General features: G+C 36.7%; 1 protein-coding gene and 1 pseudogene across 1 annotated transcript in view; one reads left to right on the forward strand and one right to left on the reverse strand.

The window, feature by feature from the left end:
- Positions 1-18,650, forward strand: part of LOC131409893 (phosphatidylinositol 3,4,5-trisphosphate 3-phosphatase TPTE2-like) — a 227,840-nt gene that overhangs the window by 191,889 nt on the left and 17,301 nt on the right. Inside the window, exons 3-10 of the mRNA XM_058547644.1 lie at positions 793-948; positions 2,249-2,368; positions 3,824-3,923; positions 4,066-4,129; positions 4,889-4,953; positions 14,428-14,488; positions 15,304-15,385; positions 15,488-15,576. Of these exons, the coding sequence (XP_058403627.1) occupies positions 824-948; positions 2,249-2,368; positions 3,824-3,923; positions 4,066-4,129; positions 4,889-4,953; positions 14,428-14,488; positions 15,304-15,385; positions 15,488-15,576 (706 nt within the window). The 5' untranslated portion in view covers positions 793-823. The remainder of the gene's footprint in view (positions 1-792; positions 949-2,248; positions 2,369-3,823; positions 3,924-4,065; positions 4,130-4,888; positions 4,954-14,427; positions 14,489-15,303; positions 15,386-15,487; positions 15,577-18,650) is intronic.
- LOC131409910 (serine/threonine-protein phosphatase 4 regulatory subunit 2-like) overlaps positions 8,007-18,650 on the reverse strand; it is a 51,253-nt pseudogene continuing 40,609 nt past the window's right edge.

The raw sequence follows: 18,650 nt of genomic DNA on the forward strand, positions 1-18,650 counted from the left end.
GATTCGCGCAATACACTTGCTTCCTTTTAAATTTATAATATTTTAATTTGTATTGCAATTGTAAAAAAATACTTTGAGGACTAAGTAATTCATCTTCCTAGGTTATACAAATAGTATAATCAATTTATGGAGAATGTGTTTAGAATATATAAGAGAAAGGCTTAGGCATGAGGCTAAGAGAAAGGCTTTAGAGTTCAGTCATGTATATATTTATGGAATTGAATTCCTTCTCATGTGCCCAGCACTGTGCTAGAAACATCCATTAATGTGTAATCATATACTTATTGAAAATCTCACTGATAAAAAAATCTTACTGGTCAAAGTGGTCTTTTAAGGGCTTACGTTAGTCATGCTTTTGCTTGGTTTTTATCACTAAATTCTTAAAAATTATCAAGATTAATGAGGTTTTATTTATTATGAGAAATTGGTAGAAGCTCCTTATAAAATTCTCAAATTTTAAGAAGAGTTTACAAGCAGAGACGTGTAATTTTAATTCAGTTTGCCGATTCTTTCTTGGACTGTTAGTCTGATCTGTCTAGTATAAAAGGGCATAATAACATGAAGTTGTTTGGTGGGATTTTATTTTCCTAACAACTGCTTCTATTAGGTGAAGACGGAGTCATTTTTTTGAGATTCTAAGGTAGCGCAGTTCTCCTTAGCACTGACAGTTTAATTCTAAATAATGCCATTTTAGTATCAGATCATTGGCCTAAATGTAGTCTAACTATAGGGGTGAAAACCACTTTATCTTTGTTCTATTTATTTATTTATTTATTTATTTTTCTTTTGTAGAATACTTGGAATTTTTCTCGTCTTCCTAGATATGTCCCTAGTGCTTATGGACCAATTTGCCTCTAACAGCACACTGCGTTTGGAATATCGTTCAATTTCCTTAGCTATCGCTTTGTTTTTTTTAATGGATGTTCTTCTTAGAGCATTTGTAGAAGGGTAAGTTCGATTAATTTTTCAAAAACACATAAAGCTATTTTGTACTGCTGTGAGAAGCATCCCAAAGAAATTACCAGGCCAACACAACCAAATGTGTCCCTCTTTATCAAAATGATTCTCCTCAAAGGCGTGGTCCACCAGAGAAACAACTATCCAAATCCCAATTTCTACTAGATCAGGCTTTAATAGTATTGTTGTAACTGGCACTCTAGTCTCCAATAATGTATTCTAGAAGGTTCCTTCAACAGGTAAAACTTAAAGGGTTTGCAAAATGGAGCCAGGCAGCTGATGTATCTACATGCACATTATTAAGAGGAACATGTACGTGAAGTATAAATATTAATACTTTATCATTGAGTTGAATCTAAATAAAAGCTGACAGCATATTAAATACTAGGTAATAGATCATGAATAACTCCCTACCTCAGTTAAAATGAAAACTTTTGCTAAGGCACCCAGGAGATCAGAGGCACGCTCATCCCATCAGCAAGGCTTGGTAGTGAGGCAGCAGCTCATTTTCTCTGCTGCTGGCTGTCTGAGAAGGCGGATGGAGTGAGCCCAGCCTTGGAGCTGGACTGCTGTGGGAATCAGAGACTAAATTCCCCAGCCTCACTGCATCCAGAGCATTTCAGAAGGCAGCTTGATTGCTCTCCTGCTGAACTTCCACCCTCATGCCTTTGAGCTAAAGACAGTTGCCCACTCCCAGGTTACTCAGAGCCTGAAGGGGGCTACCCCGGAATTGGAAGACGCTTCCCCAGGGAGCACCAGTGCCCATGGCTGAAGGGGCCAGTGCTGGGGAGGAAGGTGCAGCGGGTGGAAGTTCAGCTTTGCGCAGGGGAGGCCATACCAGCCACTGGGATTCCACCGTGGCTACAATGGCAGATGATGGGTTCGCAGGCCAAAAAAGTGGACCTGTCTCCCTCTCACAAGCTCCTCTTCTACACTCCTCACGACTGCAGCTGCTCTAAGGCTGTGACACGTTCAGCTCCTGTTGCCCAATAGTACTGCCCAGCATCCCGCCTTTCTCTCCCGCCGGTGTGAAGGCGTTGCTTGCCTCTTGTTCAACGGTTTGGTTATCTCTCCTGCTAAACTTAAAGTGCCATATTGATGCTTTTGTCATACATATGTATAAAATAATGAATATGAATATTTTCCCTTAGTCTAGTCTAGTAAATGCATTTTAGATAATTCATTAAAGTAGAATTGTTAATGGGGATGAGTCAAATAATTTTTGCTCTTAAAATTTCCCTGTTTCTTCTTTGGGGGAGCATAAACTTATATTTTTTGTTTTCCATTATAGGATATGGCGGTATTTTTCCGATTTACTTAACTCCTTAGATGCTGTCATTATTGTGGTGACTTTACTGGTTGATATCATTTGTACTTTTTATGACTTTAATTCTTTTGAAGATATCCCCAGGTAAGAAACATATGATTCATCTTTCTTAAAGTTTTTCTTTTTTTTTCTTTTTGCCTTTTCTGTGGCTTTCATTTTGTATAATCGTTTCAACAGTGAATGTGCTGATTCTGTGCCAGATAAGCTGCTTGAAAATGAAATGTTTAGATAAATCTCCACATACGTAGACACTAAAGGGTGGTGGTATTTAGGGACCCATGAAGGGTATACACAATAAGTACCTTCAGTTGAATGAAGCAGACGGAGCACGGGAAGAAGAAACTGGGGACTTTGCCTCTTGTACTAACTTGAACTTCTCTACATTTTGAAATTCCCACTAAATTCCCACTTGAGCTTCATCCACAAAATTCCTTACACATGAAATTCCTGGGTTTTTCCTATAACCAAGAGTATTGGTTTGAGCATGTGCAAAATATGAGTGACTCCAGTGATAATTTTCCAAAAAAGAGCAAATGGAACAGAAACCCAGGTGACATGGATAGCAACACAGAGGTGGAATTTTGCAGTATCATCGAAATGAAGAAAGCTGAGGCAAAGTTAGAATGTTAGGAATCAGGAAACTAAAATGTGTGTGAGGGACTGATGGCTTTTTCTTCTTTCTGCTGTGGCACTGAGGAAAAGGAGAGCAATGTGTGCTGGGATGTGGACGTGGGGTGGCTCCCTAGGCTTATGTCTTAGTAAATAGCTTGCTTCCTTCTGCACTCCGGTTCCCAGGACTTCAGTTCAGGTCCCAGTGAAACTTGGCGTTATGTGATAGGCGTTTGGAGTTGTTTGAAAATAACTGGAGCCAGTGTGGTCCTCGGATCCGCAGCCTCGGCGTCATCTAAGAGCTAGAAATGCAAGAAGTAGAACTCCTCAGGCCCCAGTGACCTACTGAGTCAGTGTGCACTCAAGTTAGAGAAGCACTGGTCCACACCATCAGTTCTCTACCATTCTGTTTTTTTCTGATGGTAGGAGAGACAGCAGCTAGCACCCTTGGGAAGTTTCTCATTCTGACTGATGTGTGTTCGCAGTGTAACGAACCTCTGTTACTGATGGGAGTAACAGAGGTGAACGAGAACCTTCGGTTTGTTTTGATGGCAAAAAGATTGAAAAATGCTAATCTTAAGCCACAAAAGTTAAATCCACAAATTCAAAGCATCCATCATATAACTATTTCTCTAGACCAGAGTTTCTCAACCTCAGCACTATGGATATTTTGGACCAGATAGTTCTTTGTTGTGGGGGCCGACCTGTTCATTGGTGTTGAGCAGCATTCCTGGCCTCTACTCACTAGATGCAAGTAGCATCCCCTCACACACAGTTGTCATAACCAAAAATGTCTCCAGACATCACCCAGTATCCCCTGGGTGAGTGGGCGGGAGGCTTGGGGGGCAGGGAAGGGGGCACTAGACTTAGTCAGTATTGACAAAATCCTCGTTTATGAAGCAAAAATGGATCTTTTTAATTCATTGTTAGATTCGCCATTTTATTTCGACCTCTACGACTTATCATTCTGATCAGAATTTTTCATCTGGCTTATCAAAAAAGACATCTTGAAACACTGACGAGAAGGATGGTAAGTGGGCAAAACATGTTATGATTCAGAAAAAAGTTCGCGTTTAGGGAAATCCTGGCGAGTGTTGTAGATACGTATATAATGTTCTTTATTTTTATGTTGATTTATATTTTACAAGTTAATGGTTGTTTTAAACTCTCAGGTTTCAGAAAACAAACGGCGATACAAGAAGGATGGATTTGACTTAGACCTCACTTATATTACTGGTTTGTAAAGATTAATTGTTGATTTACCTACATTAACTTCACATTTTTCTTGCGTTTGAGTAATTACATGTTTATTTTGTTCTTGCCTTGTCTAAGCCATGTTCTTTCAAAGCAGTCTTTCTCCATGAAGACATACACCACTGTGGTAGTGTGACATATTTGTAGTTTAACCCTGACAGTGGAAAATCTCCATTGTCATCTCAAATCAGAACTACTTGGTTACAGTACAGGAATTGAAGGAATTTTCAGCTGACTCCAGTTGTTCGGTTTAGAATTTATCGAGTTCTAGTAGCTATCCTGGGTCTCAAGGATCTCAGAGAGACTTGTTCTCTTCCTGGAACCGCAGAGAGTAAGGTCACTGTTTTGTGGGTCTTGGGTTTCTGAGTCAGGAGCACTGGAAAGCACCCTGGGAGTTGCCACGATTGCTGGAGCCCAGGTCTCCCTTTTTCCTTTAGTGTTTAGTTAAGAAATAAATTCTCACCAGGGGGAGCTCCGGACTGAGATCAGCACAAATCTGTTGCATTTGGCTGGAACCAGTCAAGTCTTGGGAACACTATGTGAGTTTAATGGTCATTATATTGGGTATTTTAATATGTTATGTTGAGTATCCTGAGGGTTAGTTGGCTTTTTTTCCTGTCATTCCCAATCCTCAAAGTTCTTTTTTATGAAAAAAAGACTCTGGTTATATGTAAATTAAGTTCTCATTTATTGTTTCACATCTATAATGACATTTGTAATAGTGACTATTTTGACTTCCAGATCACATTATTGCGATGTCATTCCCATCTTCTGGAAGACAGTCTTTCTATAGGAATCCCATTCAGGTAAGGGTATTTATCTAACAAATGCTCATATTTCTCAGTAAACAGACAGTGGAGTTATAAGTTTAACATTGGCACAGAGATGGCAGTATTCTCCTAACAATTTACTCTTTCAGGTAAAAAATTATAATGGATTGATATCTGTTAGCTTTTGCTGTGTGTTACAAACCACCCGAAAACTTAGTGACTTCTAACAGCAACCATTTGCTTAGCTTATCATAATGTGGTTTATGAATTTGGGTCAGGCTTAACTGAGTGGTTCTGCTAATCAGGAACAGGCTTAACTAATCTCTGCCGGGCTAACTCACGCATCTGTGGGCAGCTACTGGGCCTCTGAGGCTTGGCTGGTCTAAAATGGCGTGGCTGGATGGCTCCATGTGGTGTCTCCTTCTCCAGCAGGCTAGCTCAGGCTTGTTCACATGGTGGCAGGGCAAAGATCCCACAAGCAGCAAGCGAAAAAATGCAGGGCCCCTAAAGGCCCAGGCTCAAAACTAGTATAATGGGGCTTCTACCTGCTTCTATTGCACAAAGTCAATTACGAACCCATTCCAGATTCAAGGAGTGGAAACTGGCTCCATATCTTGATGGCAGAAGTTGCAATGAACTGTGGCCATTTTTTGTAGTCTATCATAGGGGAGAAGGATGGGACTTCTTCAACTAAAATGTGTTTTCTTAGGTTGAGATCCTAAATTATAGTGGAGGCATACTGCTTTAAGTTCTGTGGATTAAATAAATTAATTTCAAACATACAACGATGTTTACTATGAAATTCCAGTTTAAAGTCATTGTTTTAAGATGTTTGCATATGTGTGTAGGTGTGTATACATTAGTGCAATTTACAGTATTTGTTATAGCTCAGTAAAAATGTAATTATATATGTATGTCTATATATAAGTGTACATATATACACATGCAAATATAATTATACTTTTATTGAGACATACAAATACTATAAATTGCACTAATCTTAAGTATATATCTTGATGATGGAAAACAGTATGGAGATTCCTCAAAAAATTAAGAATAAAACTACCATATGATCCAGCTATTCCACTGCTGGCTATTTATCCAAAGAACATGAAAACACGAACGTGTAAAGATATATGCACCCTTATGTTCATTACAGCATTGTTCACAATAGCCAACACTTGAAAACAACCTAAGTGCCCATCAAGGGATGAATGGATAAAGAAGCTGTGGTATATTTACACAATGGAATACTACTCAGCTATTAAAAAAAAAAAAAAAAGATGAAGTCTTGCCATTTGCAACAACATGGATGAACCTTGAGGGTATTATGCTAAGTGAAATGTCAGAGGGAAAAAGTCAAGTACTGTATGATCTCACTCATAAGTAGATGATAAAAACAACAACAACAACAAACACACACATAGGTACAGAGGTTAGATGGGTGGTTACCAGGGGAAGGTGGGAGCAAGGAGGGGGAAAGAGGTGACAGGGCATAGGTGTATGGTAATGGATGGTAATTAGTCTTTGAGTGGTGAACATGATGTAGTCTACACAGAAATCAAAATATAATGATGTACATCTGAAAAAGAAAAGTATATATCTTGATGAAATTATATATAGATGTATATGCATGTCACCAACACCCTTATAAAGATATAGAACATTTCTTGCTCTTTTTCAGTCAATATTCCAACACACTAGAGGTAATTACTATTCTAACTTCTGTCACCACAGATTAGTTTTACTTTTTCTTGAATTTCACATAAGTGGAATCATATAGTACATCTTTTGTGACTGGCTTTTTATGCTCAAAATAAATTTTGTGAGATTCTTCTAATATTGTTGTATGTGCCATAGTTATCCACTGTATTCATCTCTCATAGGAACGAAAAATATAACATTTGTCCCTTAGAATAATATATGTATATTTATATATAATATATAGTATGTATATTATATAATATACACAATTATATATAACTACATATAAAATTATAGTTATTTATAATGTTTAATGTATATTATATATAAAATATATTATTCCATTTATAAATATGTATAATTTATATAATAATATAAATTCATCTCTTATAGAAGCAGAAAAATATAACATGGTCTCCCTTAGACTAATATATGTATATTTATATTTAAAATTATATAATTTATATGTAATATATGCTGTATATATTATATACAGTATAATTATTTGTATATACTCATATCATATAACATTATGTTATATCTATAATCTATATATAATATATTACATTATATAATATAACCTGTATGTTATAATCTATCCTGTATAATATATTACATATAACTATAAAACATTATTCTAAGGGGGCAAATTTTATATTTTTCTGTTTCTGTAAGAGATGAATATATATAATGTATATTTATAAATATTAATAATATATAACTATCATGAAACCCTACAATTCACATAGTAAAATGTTGAAACTGATGAAAATATGAAAACTGCTAGAGCTGTCAGAAAAAGACAAGACACAAAGATTTCTTGTGTATATGTAAACTAAATGTGATACTCTCCTCAAAGTTTAAAAATTATAATTATTACCATCCAGTTTAATACTTTAATTCTAAATTTTAAGGAATCTATACACAAACCACTGATTAACCAGACTCCCCCACCAAAAAAAAATCAGTGATAAGCAGGAGCCAGAGGAGCTGATAATTCACAGTTCCTATGTGAACAACTCTCTCAGGATTTATCCCATAAAGTACTTTATTTTACAACCTGCTTCTCTTGTAAAACTAAAGCTCCACTTTACTACATACAAACCTCGTACAGTGTGAAACTAGAATTGTATGTCAAATACTGCAGCTGAATGTTTCTAAATAATCTGTTCTATCGGTTCCTCAGTGACTTCTGTGGCTCATCCTCCTTTTCTATGGATGATTCTGAGAGAATCTCTCCAGTTCGACTGGTATTGGATCCTACTAATTATTCTGTTTCACTACTTACAGGGCCTTATAGTTTCACTTCCTTTGGAAGGCAAATCTTTCTCAGCTTGAGACAGACGAGATTCCTCCATTTGAGTCTTTTCCTCAGAAGTATGTCAAATACTGCAGCTGAATGTTTCTAAATAATCTGTTCTATCAGTTCCTCTGTGACTTCTGTGGCTCATCCTCATTTTCTATGGATGATTCTGAGAGAATCTCTCCAGTTCGACTGGTATTGGATCCTACTAATTATTCTGTTTCATGGCAGAGAGAATCACTACTTACAGGGCCTTATAGTTTCACTTCCTTTGGAAGGCAAATCTTTCTCAGCTTGAGACAGACGAGATTCCTCCATTTGAGTCTTTTCCTCAGAAGTCTCTTCGTTCACAGTTAAGGCGTCGTCAGATTCTTTTTCTTGATTTTTTTTCTTTCTGGGATCAAGTCTGTTGATGTCATTAGAGACTCTTCTTCCTCTTTGTCCTCTTCTGTACAGTGCTGCCTGATACAACCACTTGCTTTGTCTTTATTCTTAGATGATGATGATTCTTCTGTTTCTTCTACCGTAACTGAAGAGATTTCACTAGAAGTTGTTTGGCCATCTCTCCGACTTCACCTTCTTTGTCCAACTTGAGTCTTTTCACCTGATGTTTCCACAGCATCTTCATTTGATGTTTATTCACCTGATGATTAGATTTCCGCTTTGTTAGCAAAGGATACAACTCAGGACCAGCCAGATGGAAGAGATGCCTAGGGCAACGTATGGGGGAAGGGGCACAAAGCTTCCAAGCTCTCTCCAGACTCACCTTTCTCCCAGCATTTCCACCTGCTCACCAACCCAGAAGAGCCTGTACTTCTTTAAAACTGTCTTGGCTTGGGCCGGCCCGGTTGTTTAGTGGTTAAGTGCGCACGCTCTACTTTGGCGGCCCGGCGTTCAGAGGTTCGAATCCCGGGTGCACACTGATGCAGCGCTTGTCAAGCCATGCTGTGGCGACGTCCCCTATAAAGTAGAGGAACGTGGGCATGGGTGTTAGCCCAGGGCCAGTCTGCCTCAGAAAAAAGAGGAAGATTGGCATCGGATGTTAGCTCAGGGCTGATCTTCCTCTCACAGACACACACACACACACACAAAACACTATCTTGGCTTTCCTAGGTCCTTTGAGTTTCTATATAAATATCAGAATCAGCTTGTTAATTTCCACACACACACCCCCTGCTGGTATTTTAGCTTGGATGACATTGACTACATAGCTTAATTTGGAGGAGAATCAGCATCTAAAAATATTGAGTCTTCCAACCCACAAACATAATATATCTCTCCATTTATTTAGATTCTTCTTTAATTTCTTTTAGCAACATTTTCACTGTACAGGCTTTGCACATCTTTTGTTAGTTTTATCCCTATTTGATGGATTTTGATGCTATTTTAAATGGTATTTTTAAATTTTTACTTTCTAATTGTCTGCTGCTGATACATGGGAATATAACTGATTTTTGTATGTATATCCAGCACCCTTCATAACTTCACGTATTCATTTCAATAATTAATTTGTAGATTCCTTGGGAACTTTTACATACATAATCATGTAATTTACTCTTTTCTTTCCACTTTTTATACCTTTTCTTTTTCTTTCTTTATTGAGTTGTCTATGACTCCACTGTAATGTTGAATAGAAGTGGTAAGAGTAGACAGCCTTGCCTTGTTCCCAAACTTAGGTAGAAAGACTTAGTTATTTCACTGTTAGAATGATGTTTTCGAGAGGCTTTTTGTAGCTGTCCTTTACCAGATTAAGAAACTTCCATTTTATTTGTAGTTTGCTAAGAGTTTTTAATCATCAATTGGTGCTGAATATATCAGGTACTTTTTCTGCATCTACTGAGATAATCAAAATGTTTTTCTCTTATTCCATTGAGACTTTCAAATGTTAAAACAACCTTTTTTATTCCTGAGTAACCCCCTTTTGGTCTTAATGTATTATCCTTTTTATATATCACTAGATCCTATTTGCTAATATTTTATTTAGGGATTTTTGTATATATTAATGAGAGATATTAACTTCAATTTTCTTTTCTTGAAATGTGCTTATCAGCTGGTCTACAATGACCTTAGCGGGGTGTCTGGGGTAACTCATATGTGCTCCACATGTCTTCATCCTCCGTTAGGCTTGCCTGGGTCTGTTCTCATGGTGATGGCAAAAGGCAAGAGCTAGAGTGGAATCTTATAAGGGCTTTGCAAGCCTCTGCTTTGTGTCATCCCGTTGACCAAATCAACTCACATGATGATGGAGCCCAATATTAGAGTGAGAGGACACTACAAGATGGATACAGGGAGGGATGAAGAATTGGGACCATTAATGAAATCATTCTACCTTATTCTAAGGCAGGGAAACATTTCTATACATGTAAAACATTTACAAACAATAACTAATACATATTCAGAGCCTTGTGACTTGGAAAGTTGCATAAAATCCATTTGTAAATGTCCAAAAAGGCCTTGAGGAAGGAGGCCTGAAGCATATCTTACCCAGGTTATGCTATTTCGATGTAAGACACGATTCAACCACTCCCTTGGCCAATTTTGAATAATTTTCTAAATTACTGTTTAATGTAGAAACTACTTAACCTCGTCCATAATGAGAACAGTTATGGAGTAATTTGACCAGGGTCCATTGGATGGATCATGGCACTTCTGGGCAGCCATCCCAAAATTGCCATAATCCATCTTTACCGATAAAGCATCCCTTGATTGCCAATATTGCTTTTTCAGTAGGTTCAGCTGATAACTGTGAGTTAATTATAACTTGTCTAAACGGAGCCAATTTTCTTTTGTAGATTTGGTGATGATAAATATCAATTTAACAACACTTAATACTAGCTGTTAAAAAAAAAAGCAAAAACTTTAATTTAGTGTGTATGTCAAAGCAAGGACATTATGTGTGGCTTCTGGAGTGGTCTCTAGACTTCTGGTTTCTATCAGTTATTATACTATTATCTTCTGGAATATTGACAAAGTTCTAATAAGTCATGGATCCCTTTAGCATTTTTAGTCAGCATATTCAAAGAGGAGATAATAAATCATCTGTTTTCATAAAATCTGTAAATTGAGAACCACCCCCAAAACACATCTACTATACATATTAATATTTACTCTCATCTTTTGCCAGATTGCAGGCTCAAGCAAACTCAAGATAAGAGCCATCTACAAACTATTTTAAATCAGGGTTGACTAAAGGGTGCGAGAGTCAGATCTGGGCATACTTAACTCCCGAGAGAACGCTGAACAGTCATGTGGTTCTCCTTTACTCTCAAGAGGGAATAAACTTGCACGGTTATATTTTGAACAACACTGAATAGTAATATGCAGGGCAAACAGTAGGATTTCATAAGTGGTAAATTTGCTAACAGAGAAGTGTCCAGAAGTGTTGCCTAGAAGTAGCAAGAATCGTGTGGATGTGGGAGAGGAGAAGCAAGCACTATGGTGGAAGTGTCAACAAGTTTGGCCACTGCTGCCACCACACGCAAGCAAGGAGGGTGTACCTTCACCTCCACGTCGAGGAATGTGCTAAGGTAGACAATAGACTTCTGGTGTGAACTCTTTTGTTTAGTTAATATTTGAGTTAATATTTTGTAAACAGAGAGAAGGGTTTGGCTTATTTAGAAACTCAACGGTGGATGTTGTTGTAAAAAGCCTTTCAAAGAATAAACAGCATTTTCCTCTTTTGCATCCCAAGGAAGAGTTTCAGGAATTGTAAACTTAATAAGCCCATGTAAAGGCCGAGCCATTTAGAAAAATGAGATATCGATTACCTATAGTCCTAAAAGTCTTATTTAGCTTTTCGTTTTTGGCCTTGGTACAACTGAATAGTCCTTATTCTGCTTGAGGACAGAAACTGTGCATCTGGTGACAGACTGTGACTCAAAAATGTAGTTTCTTGGCAGAGTCGAACTTTTGTCTAGATGCTTTATGTCTCTGTTCAGCTAATTCAGATAAGAGGTATTTGGAGTCTTCAGGTAAACTACTTAGGTCAGAAAACACAGCAGTAAATTATCTCCATATTGAGTCAAGGATGGACTCATGGAGAAAACTCCAATCCTTAAGATCATTTTTTAAACAGTTTATTTAGAGAAACATGAAGGAGATTTTTTTAAATCCCTGAAGCTTAACCACTCAGATATATTAATTTTCCCATAAAAAAGCAAATACTGACTATCCTTAAATGTGGGTATACTAAAGAAGGCTGCACATAAATTAACCACTGTGAAATAGTTACTTTTTGAGAGAATAAAGCCAGCCTTGGTGGTCTAGTGGATAAGATTCTGGCGCTCTCGCCTCTGTGGCCTGGGTTTGTTTCCTCATCAGCGAACGTCACACCAGTCGTCTGTTGGTTGTCATACTGTGGCGACTACGTGTTGCTGTGGTGCTGAAAGCTATGCCATTGGTATTTCAAATACCAGCGGGGTCACCCATGGTGGACAGGTTGCAGTGGAGCTTGCAGACTAGACAGACTAGGAAGAAGGACCTGACCAGGGAGGGTTCTGCTCTGCTGCACACAGAGTCCTATGAGTCGGAATCAACTTGATGGTGCCAATAACAAAAAACAGCTGAGAAAATAAGGGCAGAAGCGTATTCTAACGGTTGCATGATATTTTATTAGTGCTGTAATTAACCTTTAGTGTTGGATGTTAAGTGTCAGTATTATCAATAACGCAGCAACAAAGGCATAAAGCTTCTTCTGCGTAGATTCCTAGGAGGGAAATTAACTGGTCAAAGAGTATGAATACTTTCAGAGTTCTTAATATATACTGCCAAATCCAAGGGATTGTATCAGCAATAAATCAAAGGTTTAATTTTCATGCCATATTTGCCAGCATTGGATTTTCTCATTAAAAAGGAAAGGGCTAATTTCATGGGTGAAAATGGCATTTCGTCGTCGTTTTGGCATCTTTATTGGTGAGGCTAAATATTCGTCTATGTAGGTTGTCAGCCAGTTGGATTTTCTCTTTTGTGAATTGACGTTTTTATTTATGGCCCATTTATCTATAGGGTGAGGGAGTACTTTTTCAATTATTGTTAATGAGTTATTAGTTTATACTACTCTAACTAATTTATAGAGTATACTAGGCATCGTCCTCGTTCACTCAGTTTTACTGAAAAATCTCCCATTATTTGTTTGTTGTAGTGTGGCATTTTTTAAACAGAAATTTCAAATTTTTATGAAGTCAAACATAAATCTGTTGATCTTCCATTGATTTAATCCTTAGTTCTTCCTCATCCAAAGACTTGATTAATGTTCACTTAAATTTCTTAGAGATATTTGTGGGTTTTTTATATTTGATTCCTCAATCCATCTGGATTTTATCTTGGTGTAAGGAATCCCATGCATTTTTGATGTGTGTAAGACTATTTATCCCCCCTACCACAGTCCTGTGCAGACTCAGAATGTTTATCTTTTTGATTTATTATTTTCTCCTGACAGGGATAATCAGTTTAACAAATTGATTACTTTAATACCTTAGTTTTTCTTTTTCTCAATATTAAGCCAGGAAACATTGCTCTAAGGGTACTATACTAATCAATTTTTGAGATTTTTTACAGTAACTTTTGTTTTTGACAGAGACACATGCACATGTGTGTGCTGCAGATGGATAAGTTTGCTGGAAATATTGTTGTATTAGTATGGTGATATTAACTATATTTTAAATAATAACCACTATTTCTTATTTTAAAGTTATGCATATATACATATATGTGTGTATATACATACACATATATACACATACACATATACATATTCATTAGAAAATAAGAAAACACAGATGAGCCAAGAAAGTCTCCATATTGCCACCACTTATCCAAAATTTGGGTAGTGGTTAAGTTTGCGCACTCTGCTTTGGCGGCCCGGGCTTTGCAGATTCGGGTCCTGGGGGCAGACCCACTCACCACTCATCAAGGCACGCTGTGGCAGTGTCCCATATACAAAATAGAGGAAGATGGGCACAGATGTTAGCTCAGGGCTAATCTTCCTCAGCAAAAAAATAAATAAATAAAATAAAATTTGATATAATGTGTTTATCTTTTTCTATCGTGCACACACACACACACAATCATACATACATTTTTTGCATTTATTTATTTAAATAGTGCTTAGATTGTAATATCCAGATCATTATCTAAAAGACATATCTATTTAGAATTAGATCTAGATGAGAATCATATACTACTGTGAACTAATGATTTGGAACAAATTTACTTAAAGCCGGTTAACCATCTAATTTCCTTCTCTGGTGTCTTTAAACAATGTGTATTTATGATAAGAGGCTGATCAGAGTAGTCAAGCACAACCTTGTGGGCTATTTGAAAACTATCAGTGGGTTAGATATGACTTGGAATGCACGTACCCTCATAGTCCCTGAATCTCCCCTAAAAGGTGCTAAGTGAGGGACAAGTGAATAAAAGGTAATAAGCACTTTAGGTTACTCCTAGGAAATGGCTTCTGTTGGTGCTGTGTGGATATATGTAATATATGTGTCCATCGATTTTAGGAAGTTGTGCGGTTCCTGGATACCAAGCATCAAAACCACTATCAAGTCTACAATCTATGCAGTATGTACATGACTAGGTATTTTGCTACTATAGGTAGAAAACTGATCACTGCATGTAAGAAGATGATTCAGTTTTTCCATTTCATCTAGTCCTAAGTATTTGGTCATGGTAGGAAGTGAGTTAAAAAAGTGTCCATCTTGTGCTGGCCCTATTTGGTGGGAGAAGATAGCTCAACAGCACAAAGTGCCCTGTGAGGGAGGCAGGAGGCTGGAGTAGAGGCGGACCCATTCTAGGAGGAGTCCGCTCTAGTGGTATTAGATTAGGAAAATATTCCTGTCTTTCCTGCCAGCTTGTGTTTTGAAGACAGACAATTCAACAAATGCGTACTCTAACCCACTAGGTGTGGGGTGTGAGGAGAGCAGGCCCCTACATGGAAGAAAAAAAAAAAAGGAAAACTGTGTAGAAAACAGATTATATCTCAGCTTACTACTTTGTCTCTCCTGAGTTTTCCTCTTCCTGTACATTAGATAGACATTTTCAGGAGGCAAGCATTTTGGTCAGCCACATTTGCTTCTGCTCTGTGGTGTCTAACTACCCTACGCTAATGTAAAGAGTAGCCTGCTAGAAAATTTCAAGTAAGGCCTATTAAACAAACCAAAATAAGTTGGGCTTAGGTCACTCAAGATGGACAAACCACTACTGGCCTTATGTTTTTGAGACCATTTAGTTTCTTTTAGAGCAGCAGGAGCCAGTCAGAAAGCTCCTTTTAAAGATGGATAAGGAATTTCTAATAGAAAAGTATAACTTATTCATAGCTTGATCATTTACTGTGTTTATTAGGTATAGAAATATGACCTATATATCATTTATTTTAGGTGAGAAAGCTTATGATCCTGAGCACTTCCACCATAGGGTCCATCGAGTCATGATTGACGACCACAATGTCCCCACTCTGAAGTAAGTTTTCTCCAAGTTGCCTGTCAGAAGAGGGCTAAATAAATTGAGCTTGATTTTTTTGAAGTATTTTAATTCAACTAAAAATCTTACATTTGAAATCAGTGAGATGCTGCAACTTGCGAAGGAAGTAGTTGAGTGGCTGGCTCAAGATACAGAGAACATTGTAGCGATTCATTGCAAAGGCGGCAAAGGTAAAAACATTTTTCTTTTCTCTTTTTCTTAAGAAATTTGAAACATATGTTAAAGTGCAAGACCGAGATACATACTGCTATTAATCAGTATTAATAGTTGTTAACATTTTTTATTATTAGCTTCAAGAATGAAGGAAGGGAAGGAAAGAGGGAGGAGAGGGGGAGGAAGGAAGGAAGAAAATAGGAATAAAAGAACTGAGCAATGTTGAGCGTATTTTCCCTTGTTTATTGACTATTTGGGTTTCTTCATTTTTGATTTGCTAAAATAATCTGTCGAAATACAAGCGGTGTTTACTGTCCGAGCCCTTTTACTCTATTTAAGATTATTCTTAAATTTTGCGAGAGCCTTTTAAGGTTAAGGGAGTCAATAGTGATGCTATTTCAAAAACCCAAAATTATGCTGGAATTCCTATAGTGTAATGATACAAAGAAGCTGACTTTGCGGCGGTAAAATGAAAAAAAAAAGCCGTTTCTAAATCCAGCCAATTTAAGTTGAGTTAGATTTTCTCTCATTCAGCTTCAAACTTTTAATAATCATCTAAGCATATCTCACAATTTTTGACAAACAAAGAATTATGTTTTTGGTGAGCTATAAAATGGCTTTTTATATTGAATTCCAGGAAAACACCACTCTTTAAAACTGGCTTATATAATTGAGTAGAATCAAGTTTTAGTGTTACTTGAAAATGAGTTTCAAGCCCATTCGTGAGTAGGCAAGTTCTGTCTTCAGCTCCACAGGTTGAAGTATTCTGTATATATTGGCAATTTACAATACCATGGATAAATGAAGAATACAGTGGTTGAACCACATGGAATTGCCAGTTTTTGACTATCTTTTACTTATAAAAATGGCCATTTCACATGGGTCAACCTAAAGTATTATAATTCAAGCAATTGGCTTCAGTTTTCTTTTCATTAAAGCTAATTCCCTGCTTGAAGCAAAACATTCATTTCAAATTTAATCTTTTTCTTTTTTCTGAGAGAGGTCTTAACATTATTCTATGTTCACGTCTTTCATTGATTTTCCTTTAAGACTCTTTGGAGGGCTGGTATTCAGCTGGTGTGCACCAGAGCAGCCTCTTTTTCCAAGTTTTCATTCGTATTGGTTTTCCTCTCTTCTTGTTGGTTAGTGCCTCCGTGTTACCAGTAGTATCATGATAGTCAAAATATTTATTGATTTATAGGACTTCTTTAAATAATCTGAATGCTCATTTTTTGTTAGTAGTTTATACTATAAATATCTCCTCCCACTGTGTTGTCTTTTAAATTTTATTATGATTTATTTTGTCACATAGAAGTTTGTAATTTTGAATGTAGTGAAATTTATCAGTCGAGTGTGTGTGTGTGTGTGTGTGTGTGGTTCATGCTTTTTTTGTCATGTTTAAGAAATCCAGAGCCAGCCCTGATGGCCTAGTGGTTCAAGTTCGGCGCTCACTGCTTCGGCAGCCCAGGTCCACTTCTGGTTCTCGGAACCACACCACCCCTCTGTCAGTTGCCATGCTTTGGTGGTGGCTCACATATAAGACCTAGAATGACTTAACAACTAGGATATATAACTATGTACTGGGGCTTTGGGGAGAAAAAAAAAAAAAGGAAGATTGGCAACAGATGTTAACTCAGGGTGAATCTTTCCCTGCAGGAAAAAAAAAAAAAAAAAACCCACCCATACTCTGAGATAGTGAAGATATTCTAATATAAAATATTAAAGTTTCATTTTTTACATTTAGGTCTTTAATTAGAATTTGGAGAGGGAGGTGTTTTTTTCATATGGTTGGAAGTTGTCCTAACACCATCTATTGCATGCTCATTTATTCCCCATTGATTTGTAATCCCTTCTCAGTCACTTATCAAGTTTCCATAAATGTTTGGGACTGTTTCTGAGTTCTCTATATCATGCTATTGTAATTTTTATGGCTTTATATGTCTTGATAAAGACAGAATTGTCTTGGCTTTTCTTACACTTAATTTTAGAATCATTTTATTAAGTTCTACAATAATATACATTTAGGATTTTTATTGGAACTGATTGAATTTATAGATTAATTTGATAAAGAACTGACAACTTTGCAATATTGAGTTGTACATGGGTTTTTTTTCTGTTTATTTGAACCATCTTGTCTGTCTTTCAATAATATTTTATACTTTTCTTCATGATGGTCTTGCATATCTTTTGTTAAATACTGCAAATGGAAGGGTTTTTTTCCTATTACATTTGGATTGTTTCCAGTTTTTACTATTATAAATAATGCTGCTATGAAATACTCGCTTCTTGTTGCACATGTGCCCACATTTCTGTTGAGTATATGAACTAAAATTGTTGTGTCTTAGGATAATGAATCTTGAACTTTGATAGATGATATCATTTGTTTTCCAAAACAGTTGTACCGATTTACACTCAACTGACATTTGTAAAAGTTCCAAGTGCTCCACGCTTCACCAATACTTTGGAGTTCTCAGTCGTTTTTATTTTTAGCCATTGGGTGGATGTGTAGTTGTGTCTCATTATGGCTTTCATTTGCATTTCTATGATTATTACAGAATAATAATGAAACTGAGACAGCTTTTTCATAGGTTTATTAGCCACTTGGATATCCTTTTTTGTGAAGTATCTGTTTAATTTCCTTGTCCATTTTTTCTCCTGGATTGTTTGATTTTTTCCAGTTGACTTGTAGGAGTTCTTTATTCTCGATTTCAACTCTGTTGTTTGTTATACGTATTGCAAGAAAGGTTTTCTGTTCTGTAACTTACCTTTTCTCTCTCTCACGAGTATTTTTTGGTTAACAGAAGTTCTTCATTCTAACATAGTCAATGTATATTATTCTTTCTTTTTATAAAGATAGTGTTTTTGTGTCCGAATTAAGAAATCTTTCCCTGAGTTTAAAAAGACATTCTCTTATATTATCTTACAGAAGGTTTGTTCCATTTGGAGTTGATTTTTGTGTGTGGTGTTAGGAAGAGGTCAAGTTTCGTGTTTTTCCATATGGCTCTCTGATTGTTTCAGCACACTAATTGGAAAGACTTTCATTTCTTTACTGCTCTGCGGGACATGGATCTGTTTCTGAACTTTCTATTCT

The sequence above is a fragment of the Diceros bicornis genome, chromosome 9 (assembly GCF_020826845.1).
Source record: "Diceros bicornis minor isolate mBicDic1 chromosome 9, mDicBic1.mat.cur, whole genome shotgun sequence".
NCBI lineage: Eukaryota > Metazoa > Chordata > Mammalia > Perissodactyla > Rhinocerotidae > Diceros > Diceros bicornis.